This window comes from Penicillium vulpinum, assembly GCF_028829585.1.
Source record: "Penicillium vulpinum strain IBT 29486 chromosome Unknown utg000004l_segment0_segment0, whole genome shotgun sequence".
In the NCBI taxonomy this organism is placed as follows: domain Eukaryota; kingdom Fungi; phylum Ascomycota; class Eurotiomycetes; order Eurotiales; family Aspergillaceae; genus Penicillium; species Penicillium vulpinum.
This window is the reverse complement of record NW_026643244.1, coordinates 5,296,823-5,315,006: the sequence shown is the minus strand read 5'-3', so window position 1 is coordinate 5,315,006 and position 18,184 is coordinate 5,296,823. Positions and strand designations below refer to the sequence as shown.

At 47.8% G+C, this 18,184-nt stretch overlaps 7 protein-coding genes across 7 annotated transcripts; 3 read left to right on the top strand and 4 right to left on the bottom strand.

Annotated features, from left to right (window-relative positions):
* Positions 1-1,785: 1,785 nt before the first annotated feature.
* On the bottom strand, positions 1,786-3,024 carry N7479_010483 (uncharacterized protein; the record flags this gene model as incomplete). The annotated part of the gene is made up of 1 exon (XM_057258174.1): positions 1,786-3,024. One exon carries the CDS (start codon positions 3,022-3,024, stop codon positions 1,786-1,788), a length of 1,239 nt encoding a protein of 412 aa, XP_057105632.1.
* Positions 3,025-7,400: 4,376 nt separating this feature from the next.
* Positions 7,401-9,812, bottom strand: N7479_010482 (Zn(II)2Cys6 transcription factor; the record flags this gene model as incomplete). The annotated part of the gene is made up of 1 exon (XM_057258173.1): positions 7,401-9,812. One exon carries the CDS (start codon positions 9,810-9,812, stop codon positions 7,401-7,403), a length of 2,412 nt encoding a protein of 803 aa, XP_057105631.1.
* Positions 9,813-10,691: 879 nt separating this feature from the next.
* On the top strand, positions 10,692-12,182 carry N7479_010481 (alpha-mannosyltransferase; the record flags this gene model as incomplete). Its single annotated transcript, XM_057258172.1, has 1 exon — positions 10,692-12,182. One exon carries the CDS (start codon positions 10,692-10,694, stop codon positions 12,180-12,182), a length of 1,491 nt encoding a protein of 496 aa, XP_057105630.1.
* Positions 12,183-13,014: 832 nt separating this feature from the next.
* On the bottom strand, positions 13,015-13,442 carry N7479_010480 (uncharacterized protein; the record flags this gene model as incomplete). Its single annotated transcript, XM_057258171.1, has 2 exons — positions 13,015-13,116; positions 13,188-13,442. 2 exons carry the CDS (start codon positions 13,440-13,442, stop codon positions 13,015-13,017), a joined length of 357 nt encoding a protein of 118 aa, XP_057105629.1.
* Positions 13,443-14,305: 863 nt separating this feature from the next.
* On the top strand, positions 14,306-15,037 carry N7479_010479 (uncharacterized protein; the record flags this gene model as incomplete). The annotated part of the gene is made up of 1 exon (XM_057258170.1): positions 14,306-15,037. One exon carries the CDS (start codon positions 14,306-14,308, stop codon positions 15,035-15,037), a length of 732 nt encoding a protein of 243 aa, XP_057105628.1.
* Positions 15,038-15,470: 433 nt separating this feature from the next.
* N7479_010478 (protein-transporting protein BCP1) lies at positions 15,471-16,434 on the top strand (the record flags this gene model as incomplete). The annotated part of the gene is made up of 3 exons (XM_057258169.1): positions 15,471-15,542; positions 15,602-15,835; positions 15,889-16,434. The coding sequence occupies 3 exons, from the start codon at positions 15,471-15,473 to the stop codon at positions 16,432-16,434; spliced, it is 852 nt and encodes a 283-aa protein (XP_057105627.1).
* Positions 16,435-16,625: 191 nt separating this feature from the next.
* N7479_010477 (chorismate mutase ARO7) lies at positions 16,626-17,653 on the bottom strand (the record flags this gene model as incomplete). The annotated part of the gene is made up of 3 exons (XM_057258168.1): positions 16,626-16,703; positions 16,771-17,422; positions 17,583-17,653. The coding sequence occupies 3 exons, from the start codon at positions 17,651-17,653 to the stop codon at positions 16,626-16,628; spliced, it is 801 nt and encodes a 266-aa protein (XP_057105626.1).
* Positions 17,654-18,184: the final 531 nt, after the last annotated feature.

Sequence of the window (18,184 nt, the reverse complement as noted above, 5' to 3'; positions counted from 1 at the left end):
TCTTGATACCACAGTTCGTTAAGAGCATTCAGAAAGTCACCTTCACACCAGGAGACATGAATGCTTACTTACCAAAAGGTGCACTAACTCTGGAAGTTGTTTAATATGAGAACTTTGGGCAAGCTTAGTAGATATATCCTGAGGAACCCCCAAGGTAGTTCTGATAGGGTAAATAAGGTTGCATGACCACATGGACTTGGAATCCTGGTGATAAAATAGTAATGGCCTCTCAGTTAGGGAATTTTATACGTTTATGCTTTTACATTCAGCTCAGACTGTCTTGAGCTTTCCATCTCATCTCGCCTCCCAACAGTGTCGGCGATATATTAACATCTGGCCGCTCGGCTCTTTTCTCCGACCCAACCGTCGGCGCCAATGTCTCACAAGTTCAGCAAGACCCCAAATAAAAAATGTGATTCATAAACTACGTCTGAATCAATATATAAGCTGATAACTGGCGCGTATCGCCCATCTAAACATATATTAATCAAACCCAGGAGTATCCCCCAAAGCTTCAATCTACACCAAATTAACCACCTTAATATCAAAACTATATTAAATAGCCGTCAGCACTCTTTCTCAATAATGCCTCGTATCCCAGATCACCATGCAACGCAAGACAAAGCCAGAAGTCATGCACGCAACTCCCCGCACCCCTGCATCTCAGCCGTGATAGGTTCGCCACAATCTCGGGTAGGTACCCCCAACCAACGTGCATGCTGCATTCCAAATTGGAAACATAGACCAATAACAGCTACCATCACCTGCATGAGAAGACGCCAATTAACCCAACGCTGGGGCCTACACTTATATGAAGTCTGACATCAGCTGCCGTCATTGGGGAAATAGTACCTGATTTGGAAGCTGTACAGCCAGTAAACGATCAAGTAGATATTTGATATTAAAACTGGGTAACTAACGCACCCCCCGGAGTGTTTCTAGACGCTTTATTGTGGTTCTAATGGGCGGGGTAAAATGATCCACACTGTACGATGTAGGTCTTGCATCGTGCCGCGTACATACATGTAAGAAGCGCCGGGGTGAGGGGTAGCTATCACATCACATCGCTGCCTGTTTTGGGGTCGGTTTTGGACTACGTGGAAATAGTATTGATTTTTACAATACACTGGAGAGATCGGAAAGTATAGAATGATGGTATAACGAGTGTCAGGGTTGGTCTATCGGACGCTTGGGTCGTGTTGGTTCTATGTGCAACCCAGTTCCTCCGACCCAACATCAAATCAAGCAAACAGGAGATAGCAGGATAACAGGTGTAATGCAAAAGACAAAGGAAATTAAAGACAAAAGAAAATAAAACAGAAAACAGAGCACGTATATAGGAAATCGCAAGATGGTATCATCGAAGCAGAGTGACACGGACTTCAACGGCAAGAGGCAAGACAGAACGGACTTGACGGCCAGAAATGAAGAGATTAAACAAGGACGCCAGAAATGGAATAGAATCGAGACGCCGTCCTATGATAGAAACGAGCTCAAAAGCAAGGCGCCGGCACCATAAAAGCAAAGTAAACGCAAGAACAATGATCTTTTGTGTCGCGCCCTAGGAAACATCTGCCCATGATTTGATAAAACAGACAGTAAATGCAACGAGCAAAGCCAGCCGAAGCCAAAGCAACACGCTCCAAATGCAATTCAACAAATGTCAAATGCTCCAAGTGTAGGTAGGAAAAGCAGTAGTAGGAACAGTCTCTGTGTCTTTGGGGGTATCATTCCCTCGGCAGTCGGTAGTATAAAAAAAAATAATAAACGTATGAAGAAGACATCCTAAGCAGCCGCCGGTCGGCGCAGAATGTCTTCGCAGTTGGCGTCGAATCGCATATTCCAGAGACGAATACTGTTCATGAGCTTCTCTGTATTTTCAAGCTCACGGTCGCGACCGAAAATCGATTCGACAAATTCGCAACCTGCATTGCGGCCCATCGACACGGGCCCTTTGCCACCTTCTCGCTTGGCGGCCTTCCACATGTAAAGTTCGCAGCCCTTGAGGAGCTTCTTGAAGCGGGACCAGAGGCGCTCGCCACTTTCCAGGAAGTCTTCGACGACTTCCTGCGCCTCCACGCGTTGAATGCGAGGGAGGCATTCGTCGGCCCTCTTTACTTTGCCCGCTAGCTTGATTAACAATAGCCACAAGTCGCCCGCGACGTCGGCCATGGGCGTCGATGCCCCATGATGGAAAACGGTCCAGTCGTAGATCCACTTGCCGAGGGAGTTCGCATCAAACACACTGCCGAGCAAAATGATTGGCGCTTCGGTTGGGTCCCAGTTTTTGATCGAATAGCCTGGTGGGATCCCTGCGCGCTCGGCGTCATCTTCGGTGGCGGTGGGTGGCGGTTTGGCAGTAGCAGGAGGTGGTTTTGGTTTGTTGGGAGTGCGAGTTGATGTAGATTGGCGCCTGGTGCGGGAGCGTCTGGCCGCATCGATATCCTCGGTGTTAGGAGCCTGAGTGAAGTAAAAGTGAGAATCAGCTGGATTTGATTTTTGGTAAGAGGTCGAGGTGTTGCGACGATGTTGGCCATCGTCATCTCGGGTGTGGTCTTTGGCCGGGGGACGACCTTGACGACCGGTATTGGACTCGCGGGCGGGTGTGCGCGGGACATCGAATGCTTCGTCGACCCCATCTTTGTAGGTGGGTCGAGTCTGCGATTGCGACGGGTAGTATCCGTTGCCGAAGCCATCCCCCGTAGGATGACCGGTCGAGGAGTATCGGTGGTGTGTGGGCTTTCCCGCAAAAGAAGCACTTACATGATCGTGCTTTCGCGATGGAATGCTATAGTCTGGGGTTGCTTCATAGTAGCTTTGTTGGTAACCCGACGATGCATACCATGGAGTTTCTTTCGTGGCCGAGTAGCTGGCCTTGCGGTTGTGCTTTCGCGGGGCGCCTCGTGGTGAAGTGTAAGCGTTTGCGAACTGAGAGGCGTAGTAGGCGTATTGAGGTGAAGTGGGAGGCGACTGAGTGTAGTCGTAGGTTGACCACCCGGGCGGTGGACTGGAGTAATGATACATTATCGCACGAGCATGTGGAGCACCAGTCGAACAGATGAATGTAAATGGGAGGCGACAAGCCGGAAATGCAAACAATCCCCAAGGCAGTTAAATGAAATCAGCAAAACAAAAAAAAAAAGAACACCGAGTATATTATACAGGATATCGTGCACCCAAATAGAAATCGACGCCGACTTTAGAACTGCAGGTCAGATAGGTTTTTTTTTTTTGGCTAGTAGGACCGTCACCGTGGTACGGTTTCCGATTGAAGAGAGGAGGATTGAAACTGAATATGCTGAGAGAGCATTTGAACGTTCTTCGGTCAATCCGAGGAAAAGAGAGAGAGTGCGTTTAGGGGATCCTAAGACCCAATATCTCCTATGTATTGATAAAAGGAGATTGAGGAAAACAAAGAGCAAAGAAGTCTCCGCTCCAAAAGATCTTAATGGCTTTGAATTTCAGTGGAGTGTGGTGGAGAGGGAAAAATTTCAACCCGATGAAAGGGAAAAGAAAGATGGATCCCAATGTCAGCGCCGGTGATATTGGCACAGGCCAATCAGTGCATCAGCTAGTGGCTGGCGCGTGTGAGTTGGCGTTGTGGGCTGTGGCGTTTGGCTTCTTTCTTACTCCGTACATGTATTGAATTTCAAGAATTTCAAGGTATTCTATTCATTTCCTCTGGAATTCGCTTTTATTTTAATTTAACTATATTCCTTCTTCTGGGTGATATCCCGTTTCTCTTATAGTTTGCGCTCGAGGTCAGCCATTACATACTATGACTCAAGATTAAGTGGCAAAGTTTAGAGATACAATCGAGTCACCATTTTAGTAGAAATTCGTACTTTCTCGTACTTTCTCTATCGTCTGGCAATCTACTATAACCAAAGTACCATCAAGTCTCGATGTCCCTACCCCTCAAGCTAGTCCAGATGGAGACGTTTCCATTGGACGCTATATGCAAACCGCTTGGCTGATAGCCCCTCAGTTAGATCACGCAGCGGACAACTGCATTTTACTCGGTATCTTTGACTTTTGCCCGTCTCAAGGCAACTGTGTAGCGAGATTTCCTTTTCGGCTTTTGGTGGACTGACTGACTCTGAGATAAAGGCAAAAAAATCAGGCGTGAATCTCGCCACTCAGACGTAGTGTGATTCTATAAAACATCTTACTGGCTGCCTTACAGATGCCTGGCTATGTAACTAAGTTGGGTCACCCCTCCATCAGCTGGCGTGTCGTAGCTGGGTTGGATGAGCGCAAAGCCATGTGCTTGACTTCCAGAACCAGGCTACATTTTCCATGCCTCGTACAGCTCATCTGCATGAACGCCATGATTAGGTGCAGCATGACGGAGAATACTGGATACGGTAAAATAGTCCTTGATATCGATCACACGAAACAATCTTCCCTATTTGTAGCCTCAAAGGCAAACGTAATTACCGATGTAAGTACCAACTTGGTACTCCGTATAGGCTGTGCTCGATGTATGCAGTGCTCGATCGAGCAAACTAATGCCGGTTCCATGGTTGGACCGACGGCATCCCAGATTTTACAACGGGCCATCCCGCCTCATCCAGTGGTTCAGACTCCACCAAAACCCCAGGCAATTCGGACATTATATTACCAATATCGGTAACATACATATACACCCATGGGTGAACACGTTGCCATGGCAAAAACAACTAATGAGCCCCATCAGAGATATCTCTTGCACATCCACTTCGCACTGCCGTGTTGGGCGACATCACGGGCTATGCATAGGCTTTACCGCTGCGTCGCTGGGCAGCAACTACTATTTTGGGCAAGAATATAGAGAATTTGCAGACCGCAACTTGCTTCTTCAGTCTGACTATCAATAACCTTGTGTGGACTGAAAAAACTTCCGCCTAGTAGCAAAAAATAGTAGTTATCAAGTACGAAATCGAAGTATGCGTAGCGGCTGTATACGAGGCGTTGGGATCGAAGCCGCATAATGGAAGGGCCAGTGTCCAACCAGAAGCAAAATGAAGTCACTACTTCTGGATCATCTGTTATGTATGTTGTATCCATTTTTTTTTGACGTTGGCTGCCCACACTTCATTGTTCCAACGTGGGGCGATGAACATTAGGCGACTCGCTATCGTCGTGATTACATTTAATTCCAAACCCTAGTCTGCCTTTTTGGGACTGGTCTGACATCAACCGACGCTATCAGATGCGCAGTGTGCGTCATGACTGTACTGTCCAGACTGCATAGTTACATCTACAAAGTACATACGGACTACAGTTCTCTATTCTATAAAACAGGGCACATGCCTCTGTATGTTCAATGTAAAGCACAGAACCGCCGCGACTTTGCGCAGCCACAAATACCACAAATACCAACATACTTTTTACGCTCACGCACCGAGTATAAAGGGATGAAAGATGGAATTCAGCACGTCCTTGCTGCCCACACAAAAGAATTCTAGGTTCACCCCTGATTCGAGGGTTTTTTTTTTTTTTGAATGAGTCAACCCTTCGAGAATCCCCCTGTCTTAGCCAACCAGCCCAAGAGAAGGGCAAAAACCCGTGCTGCACTGCCGATCATCTAGGGTTGCACATGGCTTATTTCTTTTTTTCTCAAATTAAAATTAAATTTCCCACATTACTTTGTATATATTTTTGATCGTATCTGCAACCTTGGAAGCTAGATCTCACATGCAGGCAGCATATTAAAAAAAGAAGAAATATAGATGTATCTGCTTACCATAGATAATAGCGCGTCTAACAGATCTTACTCAAGGACACCTAATATTTCTTTTCACCTCTTTTGCCCAAACTGATTTCACCCAAAAAGAAAGCCAAATATAAATATCTTTAATATAATTTAGTGCGCACTAACCCTCGGAGTCATGGAATTTCTGGAACAAGGTTTAAAGCCCAAAAACCCACGTTAACAAGGCTGCAGGGGGCCAACGGGCTGGAAGCATAGTCCCTCGGCTGTAGGAACATAACCTTGAACTGGCGCACGGGGACACGCACATATTCTTTGTACACCGTTCTCCCCTGAGTGCAATAATTGGCTCTATTTAATTTATATTGTACGACTCGCATGGTAAGCTTAGTATGGCATCTGGTGTATCATTCATATTTATATCGCAACGGTTTTACGGCTTAACATTCTTGCTAGGCAATCAGGTTTTGGGTATAGGGGCGGGCGCCTGGATGCCCTGTGGGTACACCATACTCCATCCAGGTTATTATTGATAATCACAGAATCCTGGCGGGCTACGGATTTCAATGTGGGATTTCAATGTGGGATTTGGTAAATTTGTTTTTTTTTGATATCCAAGCCCCGCCAAGTCCGCAGTACAGGGAATATGGCAATAATAGCTTCCTTCACCTTACGCCTACAAGCACCTCCTTACCCCTTAGCCATCTTATTAAACACGCACGGTCTGGATGAGATCCATAACCCCATTTCACAGGAATATTGGCTTGTAACAGAATCCTATTTATTTGCCCCTTGCACGAACGGACGTCGGCGTTGCCGCGGGGGAATCAAAACAAAACCTTGAACCCAATTTAGTGTTTTCCTGTTTTCTAGGCCCAGGTGGAATACTAGCGGTGGGTGAAAATCTTCGAGGGTAATTAGTACGTGTATGTTGTATTATTGATATTGGCCTTGTCGAGCTTTCGAGGTTTTCATTGTGCGTGCTGATCATATAGGGCTTACATGGTTGCCCTTGCCCTGTGCCCTATAAAATAGTATGTACTCCATAAGCGCCTAAGATCTAGGTTGGGGCTAAGTGTTGGTACTTTTGTCGTTGCGCGCCGTTGGATGTGTGATATGTGCCTAGGGTGAGAGGGCTTTAGTTGGGTTGTTGTGTGGCCTTTTGGAGTTTTTTTACCTTTACGTTTGGGCATACTGCTTTTACCTGGGGACAACTCGGGTTGATTATGTCCGAGTGGCTTGGGCCAGCCCCTGTTTGGCCTTTGGGCCTGGGTGTAGAGCGTGGATTATATTCCGTACAAGGTGGTATTTACGAAGGACTTTTGTTCATGATTAGGAATTGCTTATGAATAACTTGGAATGGACGAACAGTCGGTGAACAAGTTGGTTCATGGATTCCATGGGTGATATTAGCACATGATCTATATTTGGATATATCCTGATTCTATGTGCACAGACATGCGTCTATTTAAGCCCCTGCAAGCTCGAAGAAAAAAAAGCCAGTATGTACAATGTAGAAGGTATTGGCTGGAGGCAATATTGCTGCATATAGAATGAATGGTATAATGTCAAAATCCAACATGCAAGTCGCTAATGCTTGAACAAAGAAAAATCCGATGAGTCCCACCAAGATGCTGTAAAGCTGGAAACCACAAGCGTATAGCTCGGGCGAAGATTAGAAAACAAAAAGTATAAGATAAATCGTCTACGCGACCATGTACTCGCCGTCTCCCCGCTTGGCCTGCATAACTCGAGACCAACGGAAAGCTTGGGATGAGGCCGGTGCCCTGCCGCCAGCCAGCGGGGGCGGGGGACCAAACCCACTAGGATAAACTGGGAACGAAGATTCATCAGAATTCTCAGCCCAGATCCGTTCCAGCAGCTCTAGGCAGGAAAGATTGTTGATAAAGCCAGAGTCCTTGGAGATATCCTTGCAGCGATTGCGGATGATCGAACGGTGATCGTCCTGAACACACTCCGAGCCGACAATGAACAGTGGCCAGAGAAGATATACGTCCGATTGCACGGTAATGATGCAGTGCATGGCAAGCTGGACAAGGTGCTGGATACGGCCATGACATGATGGAAGGGTCGGCTCGGCTAGACGTTCGCAGTAGAGAAGGGCAGCATGGCGGAAGCACTCTGAGATCTGGTATATGTCCTGAAGATTCTCCGGTGCCACTTGGTATGCTGATGAGGAATTAAGTTGCGTCACATAGGTAGTAGAGTTCCAAGCCATTGTAGATGGAGCGGATAATGGCGGAGAAGGGAAAGAAGCCTGAGTAGGTGGATCGAATCTCCAGGATTCGAGTCGCTGCCTGAGCGAGTACCACTCTGTCCAGAATTCTGGAGAGGAAGGACGACGGGACGAGTCACTGCTTTGTGGCGGCGTGGGAAGAGAGAATCCGTATTCCGGTACGGAGCCCATTCCTGGATTGAGCACAACTGTTTCCCATCCCGGGAACAGCATATTAGGAGGGAGGGATGTAGTGGAAACAGCAGCGTCATTTGGGCGTGATAAGTTAGGCTCCTGGTCCTGACTGAGGAGATTCAAACGTCCTAGCTGAGAAATCAGCTTGAACAGACGACCATCACAGCCAGCTAAGTTCTCCAGGCCCCATTCTCCATCAGTTATGGAGCTGATCTCCAAGCACGTTCCGCGAAGTTGAACATCACGGTCGTTTGTGGTTGCCGTCAATGTATCAAACCACGAGAACATTCGGATGAACCATTTGAGGTCATCTGTTACGACACGAGAATGGCGCATTCGGATTGCAAGTAGTCTTGTTACTCCAGCAAATTGTTCACGGAAGCTGGCAACGCCAGTATCACAGCCGTGGAAAAGACAAAGTATTAATAAAGTTGCCAGTACAGAATCTGACAATCTGCGACGAGGGTCGGCCAAATCAGCATTCAAAGCCTTGACAGCCATCACCCGATGGTGATTCTCTTCTCTGATATACCCTTCGACCATTGAGATGCCATATCGATCTTGGAAATCTTCATCGGTGAGGGCACGATGTGCCATTGATGACATACGCGCCGGCAGAGTTCGTTCCGTGGAGAGGTGGTTGTGCTCTCGCCTCTGGCGCAAGTTGCTCGTCGCCAATGTCGCAATTGCCTCCTGCAGAGCTTCGCTCTCCATCGCCAAGCGTATCACATGAGTTCGGAATGGATTTCTCGGGGTATCGAAGGCAACGATCATGGGAGCAATGACTTCGGCGTAGTAGCTAATGAGATAACGAATACGCGGGGTCCGCCCCACAGATCGTGCCAACAGATGCTGAGAGAGCGACGGAGAATGGGCAGCATTCCAGAGCACATGATAGTTAGGATCGCGTTTGACATCCTCGTCCGTGTCTTGTGACGCTGGGGGAGTAGCAGCCTGATATGAGAATGGGACTGCAGCCGGCCAAACCATAGAGCCGCGATTAGCCGTCGGGCTTTGGATGGGAGCATATAGCAATGGCGGCTCTGGGGTCATGTGTTGGCTTGTATTGTTTGGAATCATCGGCCGACTGGGTAACGGAAGCCCTGAAATCGCAGGCGGAGCAGCAAGCGTGCTCGACCACGATTGTGGATCTGGCATGTCCATTGCCCAAGCCATGTTCGAAGACATGTCGAAGGCAGCTGGCATCATCGGTGGGCTACCTTCTAATTTCACACTCGGCGTACTTGCGCCAAACGATGCCATCGCAGGACCGGTTGACGGAGCCATCGGGACCGAAGCATTGTAAGGAACCTTTGAAGATGACGGTCCACCACTACTTGCAGCCTTCGGTTGTGATTTTGCAGAACTCCCCGTCGACTTTCCTTCCGATTCCATCACCGGGAGCTTCTGGCCCCGGAGTTTCCCTCGACTTGCGACTCCAACACCCCATGTCAACGTTGTCTTATATCCGGAACATTCGCGGCCCAGGTCGAGGCACTGGGAGCAATACGGTCGGCGCCGGTCACACCGTGCTCCTCGCTTGGAGCAGGCAAAGCAGTCGTCTGGGGCTCCGCTTACCACGGTTCTCTTGCGGCGTTTTCGGATCGGAGCGTTCGGATCGGTCTTGCGGGATTTTCCCTTGGGCGCGGGGTCTCGCGCGGGGTGATCTGCATTATCGGAGGCCATCTTGGACGGGCGTGGGCAATGCCCGTACGGAGTCCATCCGTTCAAACCTGGAACACCTGTTTGATTGGAGTAATATGTGTTCACGGGGCGTAGGTTACTCGGTTTGGGGGTTGAGGATTTGTAATGGGGGCGCAAATATTGAATCCCACAATATCGGCGGATTCGAACAGGGGTTCGGAGGTAAAGTTGTATTTAAATATGAACAGCAGACTCTCTGAGTTCTGCAGACTGAAAAAAGAAAGAATAATATGACAGAGAAAGGTGTTGGGGGGTGGATATGGGATCTTCCCGGTGGAGGCTGATCCGCGCTTTAGTCGTTTAGGAAGAACTGCCTATGTGGACTGGGGCGCTTTTTCCAAAGGCAAATCATTAAAGCATTAATCTCATTGGAATATAATCGCTCAAGGTCTCATATGTGGTCCGATTCGATCCTGTTTCATATTTGCCTTGATGCCGGCGTTGTAACGTATGCTAGTTAGCAAGCCTGGGCTTTCAAGGTATGGGACTGGGGTATTTCGTAAGTGATCTTGTGCCTCATGCCGAGATTGGATTTTTCAAAGAATCAGATATTCGTATACACATATACCAATATATTGTAGACAATGCTGGTCCAAGTTGCGGATGCACGATGCAGGTACGTATTTGTTGGTAGACACTTGCCAAGACCACTGGGCTAATCTTCTTTCCGCCCAAAGCGCGGACTCCCTGGAACGATGCGCCACAACTCTACAACTCCCTCGTGCTATGTAAATCGGGTGATATATATGAACCTTTTTTTTTTTCTTCCTTGGCCTGGCGAACAAAAGCCGATCGACGTGGCCGCGCGCCACTCCCTGAACCCCTGTATCAAAGCGCAGCTACCCGGACTATCTAACAATAATGGGTGCTTTTCGACCTGCGAGAGCGAAAGCGCTTTTGCTAGCGATGCTCACTTTGATTTTAGTTTGCACTGTCTACTTTTACTGGTCCCCGACCACTGCGTCCTCCACCGTTCCTCTGGTCCCAAATACAGCATTCGAGGTTCCCCTCACGGAACGCCAGAAGGACTTCTGGAAAGTCCTCCGCCCCATAATTGAACGCCACAAACCGAATTGCCCTTCCCCGGAAAAGCGAGGCGATGTGCAAGCTCAGCACTTTGACCCCACAAAAGACCAGCCACGGCCTGACCTAACAGGTCTGAGTGATGAAGATGTACGCAAAATGGAAGAATCCCATGCGGCCTTCATCGAGGATGTCAAGAATTCGGACAAGAAGTTGAAGCCGATTCATACCCCGGGCAAGCGAGGACTGGTATCGACAGCTGGTGCTACATATCTCCCTGTTTTCGTCTCATCGCTGCGCATGCTCCGCCGCGCGGGGTCAAATTTGCCGGTTGAACTCTTCATGAAGGATGCTACCGAACACGAGAAACATATTTGCAACAATGTGCTTCCCAAACTCGATGCGCGGTGTTTGATACTAGCAGATGTGGTGGGTAAAAATATCATTGAACACTATCAACTCAAAATCTTCGCTGTTCTTTTCTCATCCTTCGAAGAAATTGTCTGGATGGATGCCGACTGCTTCCCTCTTGGTAAACCCGAGGATCTGCTCGACTCAGAGCCATTTAAAACCAATGGTCTTATCACATGGCCCGACTTCTGGGCTTCCTCCGCATCTCCGTTGTACTACAGAATTTCACGTCAAGAGGCACCGTCCATGGCTGCCAGACAGTCATCAGAAACCGGGGTATTCTTAGTCTCCAAGAAAACCCATTCCCTAGCTCTCTTGCTGGCGGCGTATTATAACTTTTACGGCCCCTCGCATTATTTCCGCTTGTTAAGTCAAGGAGGACCTGGCGAGGGAGACAAGGAAACCTTTATTCAAGCTGCCTCTGCTGTAGGCGCACCTTTCTATACTGTCAGTGAGAGGGTGCAAGCCATCGGACACGCGAATGCAGATCAGCTGTCTGGATCAGCCATGGCACAGTCAGATCCGCGCGAGGACTTTGCCTTGATCCAGCAGGATAAGCGACGTGTAAAAGACGAGTCTGTTGCCCCTGCACCACACATCTTCTTCATCCACGCAAACTATCCCAAATTCAACCCCGGCGACCGGATTTTCGGCATGGGATGGGAAACAACTCCTACTTTGAAGAAGGACGGCTCAGATGGACGCGCCTGGACGGCACCCCCAGAGGCCATCAAGCGATTTGGATACGATGTCGAAAAGGCTTACTGGGAGGAGATTAAATGGGTCAGCTGCAACCTCGAAACAGCGTTCAAGACGTGGGAGAACAAACTGGGCCTTTGCAAGAGAGTCGAAGAATACTGGGGTCATGTCTTTGCTGAGCCGCATGACGATGACCCCAAGTTTACTCTGGATGGCTGATCTCAGGTCTCGGTCTCACTGGCACATGCTGTGCCTTGGGCCGCCCCTTGGCTTACCTAGCCTCCCTTCCTGTTCCCTCCAACCTCCGAACAGGATTCCGGTATTTGGCTTCAATCCAACTGCACTCCGGGTATATGCCTCCCATTGCCGCAGTATATGCGGCTTGGTTTTGACAGTGGGAGTCTTCGATCACCCAAGCCATTTTTTTCTGGCTGAATAGACCAGTCACTCTAATGGAAAGTTACAGGTATCTATCTAATGCTTGTGACTTCGGCTTTGTATAGATTTTGGATACTTCATCCTGTACAATAGCTCGGCCCTTGAAATCTCGGGTCTCATACATATCGCATAATTGTGTTTAGAAAGCGATCTCATGACATATGGCTCATTTATTCCTACGTTTCACAATGACACACCTGGATACCACATTTTACCGTTTCATCTTATACTGGTTCTCGCTTCTACTTAGGGAGACTTAAATTATATACGACGCTACCTTGACAAGGAGTAAGAAGTACAAAGTAGAATGGAAGTGTTGGGCCCAGTATGAAAAATAGTCACGATAACGTATTCTACAATTGCATGTCAAGATTCAAAGCAGCACTATATACAATCTAGACATGTACAGAGTTGCACACCAATTTGTCTTATCTCCAATGTAGTATTCATTCAGTGGCATCGTTACTCGTTCAAGAGAACGTTGACCAGATATCATTATTATCGTACATCATGTTCCAACACCAACCCTTCCATCCCTGGCTGACGAATATTCAATTCCAATCAGAAGATATGAGGGGGTATTTTGTAACATTAAAAAACACCATTAACAAATTTAGTGCTTAATGCCCTTTTCCTGCAGACGCTGCTCATCCTCAGCCTGGAGCTCGGCATCAATCTTAGCACCTTTAGAAGGAGCATTGCCATGCATCTTAGCCTGTATTGAGATAGATGTTAGTAAATGCATCTCACTCAAGGATCGTATATGCCATGGGCGAATAGACTTACGGGCTTGGTGGGATCTTGCTTGCTCAACTCGGCCTCAGCATCGTACTCGCTCTTGTGCTTTGAGGAGTCGGGCTTGTTCTCCTGGGAGGCAAGCTTGTTCGCAATGGAGCGGCCATCTTTAGAATCAAGGTTCTTGTGACTATGGGGCATGCCCTCGGCGTAACGGGCACGCTCTTGGAGCTCGGACACGGGGACATTGCGCTGGTCACCGGCCTCGTAGACACTGCGGTTTCCGACGCTGGAATTGCCTGACATGTTGAGTAGGTATAAAGTGGATTGGGGGTTTGTTGAAAGGGGTTTTGAGGGTTGCAAGGTAAAGGTAGGAATGGATGAGGAGCTTGATTGATTGCTTTTACTATTGGAAAATCTCGATCTTATACTTGGTATACTCGCTGTGATGTCATGTTAGAGTCACTGAGATCATAGTGGGGCGTTGCCCAGTTTGAGGGCGATGACAAAAGATCCCTGTTCATTTTCTGATCGCATGTGCTCTGGACCCTTCTTGGGGGTTCTGATTAATTTGAAAAACTGTTGCAATCAAGGCATTGGTGCTCTATGACATTGTTGATGCTTTTAGGGTTCCGCTGGCTAGTATCCGCCCCACTTTATACTTCAAGAATATAGCTTGATAATAGTCCCTATCCTTGTGTAAATGGCATATTTTCATTCATTATTGATTGATTACAGACATCTTTGTATCAATTGATTTCATCCTGGGTATTTCTTTGGTGGATGTATGCGATCCATCCGGTCTGTGATCGGCTTAGATATGTCTCTGTCGTCCACGGGTACATAGGATACAAATATAATATAGTACATATCTAATATCCTTTTATTATATTTTGATATTTCCTCTTAAGACTGAGGAGCTTAATTCCCTGAAAACGGAAACAAATCGAAGTTTTCGGACATCATACAAAATGCTTTAAGCCTGCAGTGACCCACTTCCGCCGTCGGAGTGCACTGCGATTGATGGAGAGATCACAACTTTACGTTGTATTGAACGCTGTAATTGTACAATATACGCCATGTTTTCTCGATTACCAATCCGAGCCAGCAAGCTGCAGCTGAAGCCCAAATCAATTTCAATTCTTTTCTCATACCAACCGCCAAGAACAATGAGTTTTTCCACCGCCACAGCGGAAGTCCAGCCCCGCTACCATCAACTTTTCACCGAGCTAGAAAACCGCTTCAAAACCACCAATCTAGGCAACGACAAATGGTACATCCTAGCCATTTCCACGCTAGCCGCTAGCCCAGATCCAGAGCGGGCAGACCAGCTCTATCTCCACCTCACTCAGCAAGCAGACTATGCGACCTCACCAGCCCGGCAAGCCCTGATCCGCCGGCTCCGCGAGGCGCTCATCAAAGCTGTGCCTATTGTCGGAGTATGCAAACCCATTGAGGCAATTTTGGCTATTAGCGAGCTCGAGCGCGACGAGGACAAGGATTACACCTTCACCCGCAAGGGCTGGCAGTGCGACCAGGCCAATCACGAGCGTGGCACGGAATGGTTGCAGAAGCTGTACGCGCGCAACACCACAGGCACGCTGGATTTGTTTAGTGCGCACAAGGACTTTTCTTGGCTTTCCGAGGAAATTACCTATGGGTTGTATTTGTCGGATCGTCAGATCTTGGATGATCTTGATACACAGCTTGTTGTGCTGCCAGCTATCATGAGTCAGAATTTGCCCAAGGAGACCCATTGGCATATCCGTGGTACGAGGCGCATTGGTGTCTCGAAGGAGGAGGTTCAGGTAATTTGGGATTGTGTGCAGCTTGTTGCTCAATTCTTTGATGTTAAGCTTCATAAAGTACCAACCGTTGAAGCGGTTGAGTATGATGTTTAGAATTAGGAACTTAGCTTAAACAATCAGTAATTTTCGTGATTTGATATGTTATCATTACATTGTATATCAATGGATATTCCTAAGAAGCTTTAGATGCTCTAATATCCCGGATTGTGGTTGTGCATTGTTTATTTGCTGTATATATATGTTAGGTGCAAGTATATCAACCAACACACCTTGGGACAGTTTATCCATGAAACCCTACATATTGACAACTCTTCTCCGAAGTCCTCTCAAGACCCAAATGATATATAGAGCTTATCATAGAAAACCGAAATCGATGGGCACTGCCTGGGCAACCAACAATGACCTACATCGGCGATAACAGCCGATAAGGAAAAAAGTTCGCAAGCGGCCGAGCGCGGGGCCAAGATCAACCTTTGGACTTCAATTTTACCCAATACCAGACAAAACATATCTCAATTAGCACAATATGGTCAAGCGCAAAGATCCCAGTGATGTCACCATGGGCGGCACCAAGCCAGAGGAGTCCGACTCCGATGAGGTTAGACTCGCACCCTAGACTGTGTACCATGTGCCGTCGGATTGCTAACGACGACTCAGGACATGGACATGGTCAATGTAGAATTTGAATGGTTCGATCCTCAGCCGATTGATTTCCATGGCTTGAAGAACCTCCTGCGCCAGCTATTCGACAATGATGCTCAGATCTTCGACATGTCCGCACTGGCCGATTTGATTCTCTCACAGCCAACATTGGGATCGACAGTGAAGGTTGATGGACATGAATCAGACCCTTACGCATTCTTGTCAATTCTCAATCTGCAGGAACACAAGGTTTGTGGTCTTCCGCTCTTCATCTTTTCGTCGTACTAACCACCTGCTCCCAGGACAAACCCGTCGTACACGACCTGATCAACTACCTCAAGACTAAAACTGCATCCAACCCATCCCTCTCCGTCGCTTCCAAGCTCCTTTCCCAAACCCCTATCCCTCCCATCGGTCTAATTCTGACTGAGCGTCTGATCAATATGCCGTCCGAGATTGTCCCTCCCATGTACAACATGCTCCAGGAAGAAATTGCCTGGGCTGTTGATGATAAGGAGCCTTATACTTTCTCGCACTACATGGTTCTTTCGAAGAACTACGAGGAAGTTGAGTCGAAGCTCGACCAGGAAGAGTCGCGGCCTCAGAAGAAAAAGAAGAAGGGTGGTGAGCAGGCTGAGCGATTCTTCTTCCACCCCGAAGATGAGGTTATTGAGCGTCATGCGCTGTGTGCTGGCTCTATTGATTACACTCACAAGGCCGACGAAGGGCACTCAGACTCGAAGCGTGCGTTCCAGGAGCTGGGCATCCGGACGAAAGGTAGCTTGATTTTGATTGAGGCGGCTAAGTTCGAGCCTATGGTTAAGGCCCTTACACAATATATGTCGTAGTTAATGTTAAGACTTTGTAGTCTGATGCATTTCATGCCTAGTTCACGACAAAATCCATTCAATTCTAGATTATTTTGCTTTTGGCTTTTATTTTCAGAGTTGCGTCGGCCACATAATCCACATAATCCTCATAAATGTTAAGATTCGATGGACTGATCGTATTGGAACCTTACCTATGCTAAAGATGCTTCTTATTCCCATTGTGTGCCCTTGAGTCTCTGCATGAGATACTCGACCTCGACAACCTTGGTCAATGGGATGACACATTCCTATAAAAGTAGCACATAAGTCAGTAATTATATACCCAAGAGTAAAACTCCAAATCTCTCCTCGTACCTTGTACATAGCAACAACAGCATCAATGTTGATCTTGGGGCCTTTCTCATCAGGCAAAGCCGGATCAGTGCCATAAGTCTTCGCTTTAAGAGCCAAACGCTCAAGAACCTTCTGTTCTACAGCAGCATTGGTAATAGCAACATCGATACCCTCCCGATCCTCGGCCTTAATCAGACGCACAAAAGTTTCAGGATCCTTCTGGAACTTTGACTCAGCAACGAACTTTCCAAAATGAATCCGGCGCGCCAGCGCCTGTAAACAGGCAACGTCGCAGGTCGCCGCGGAGCCGTAGTTCTCCTGTGTCTCGCCACGGTCCTCCCGTCCAAACTTGGGGCAAACTGCTGGCAAAACTTCTTTGATGTATCGCTCTTTGATAATGTCGTTCACGCAGACATCATTCTCGTGCAGGATGCGCGGGTATTCCAGTGGCTGCAGGATTGGCTCTTCGAGCACATCGGGGAAGAAGGGGTATTCGTCGGGTGATTGATAGCGGCGTACTCGGGACTGAATGCGCTCTTGTTCGCGGAGTAGGTAGTCCAGCAGACTGAGCTCGCTGTTGGGGATCTTAACGCCGCCGGGAACGTAGATGGTCTTGTTCAGTGGGAATTGAACTCGCTCGATCATATGGAAGGTAATTGTATCTTCTAGTCGACTGGGGACCTGGAATTTTAGCTAGCCGCTCTCGATTGTGGTGTGGTTTGAGTGTTCAATAAGAATGTAGTCTTTCATATGGGTATAGTGTGGCATTGAAGGTTATGGCGGGGGCGGGGGAAGTGGAAAGTATTTCAATCGGAGAAAAGATGGAAGCTCACATCAACTGGAAACGGATATTAGCAAGGTCCAATGCCTTACGGGCATCGGAAAGGTCAATGGCGGCATCCATAGCTTGATATGTGATGAGGTGTAGATGGAGAGAGTCTGCGGGACTGCGGAAATCGGGATGCCTCAAGTCCACTCCGCTCGATTTATACATTGCAGCAGAGGGGAGAAAGAAATAAAATATGCTGTGTCAGAAGCTCTACATCGCTCTCATATGCAGAGTTCACCAATTTATTAATAAAAAGGCCGGTGAACAACCATAAAGTTTCCAATGATTTCGTATATGATGATCTATTGCATTTGGTACTTTGGACAATATGCGACCGAGGCACTTGCAGGAACACCACAATCCTGAAATCAACAAAATTTGAACATCCTTGCATTTCATCAAATATTGATTCAAATCAACCCAATTCAGACAGTCGAAAAGCGAAAGCACCTGGGCTTGTTTCAGCCTGTAAAAGTACGATACGGCAGTACCCGGGGAACGCGGTAAACTCGCGTGGGACACCAAGTCTCCTACTTTAACCTAGCGCAAGCTTTCAACTTCCCCCTCCTGGTATCACATGGGTTTTGGTTGAGCCCAGGATACTCT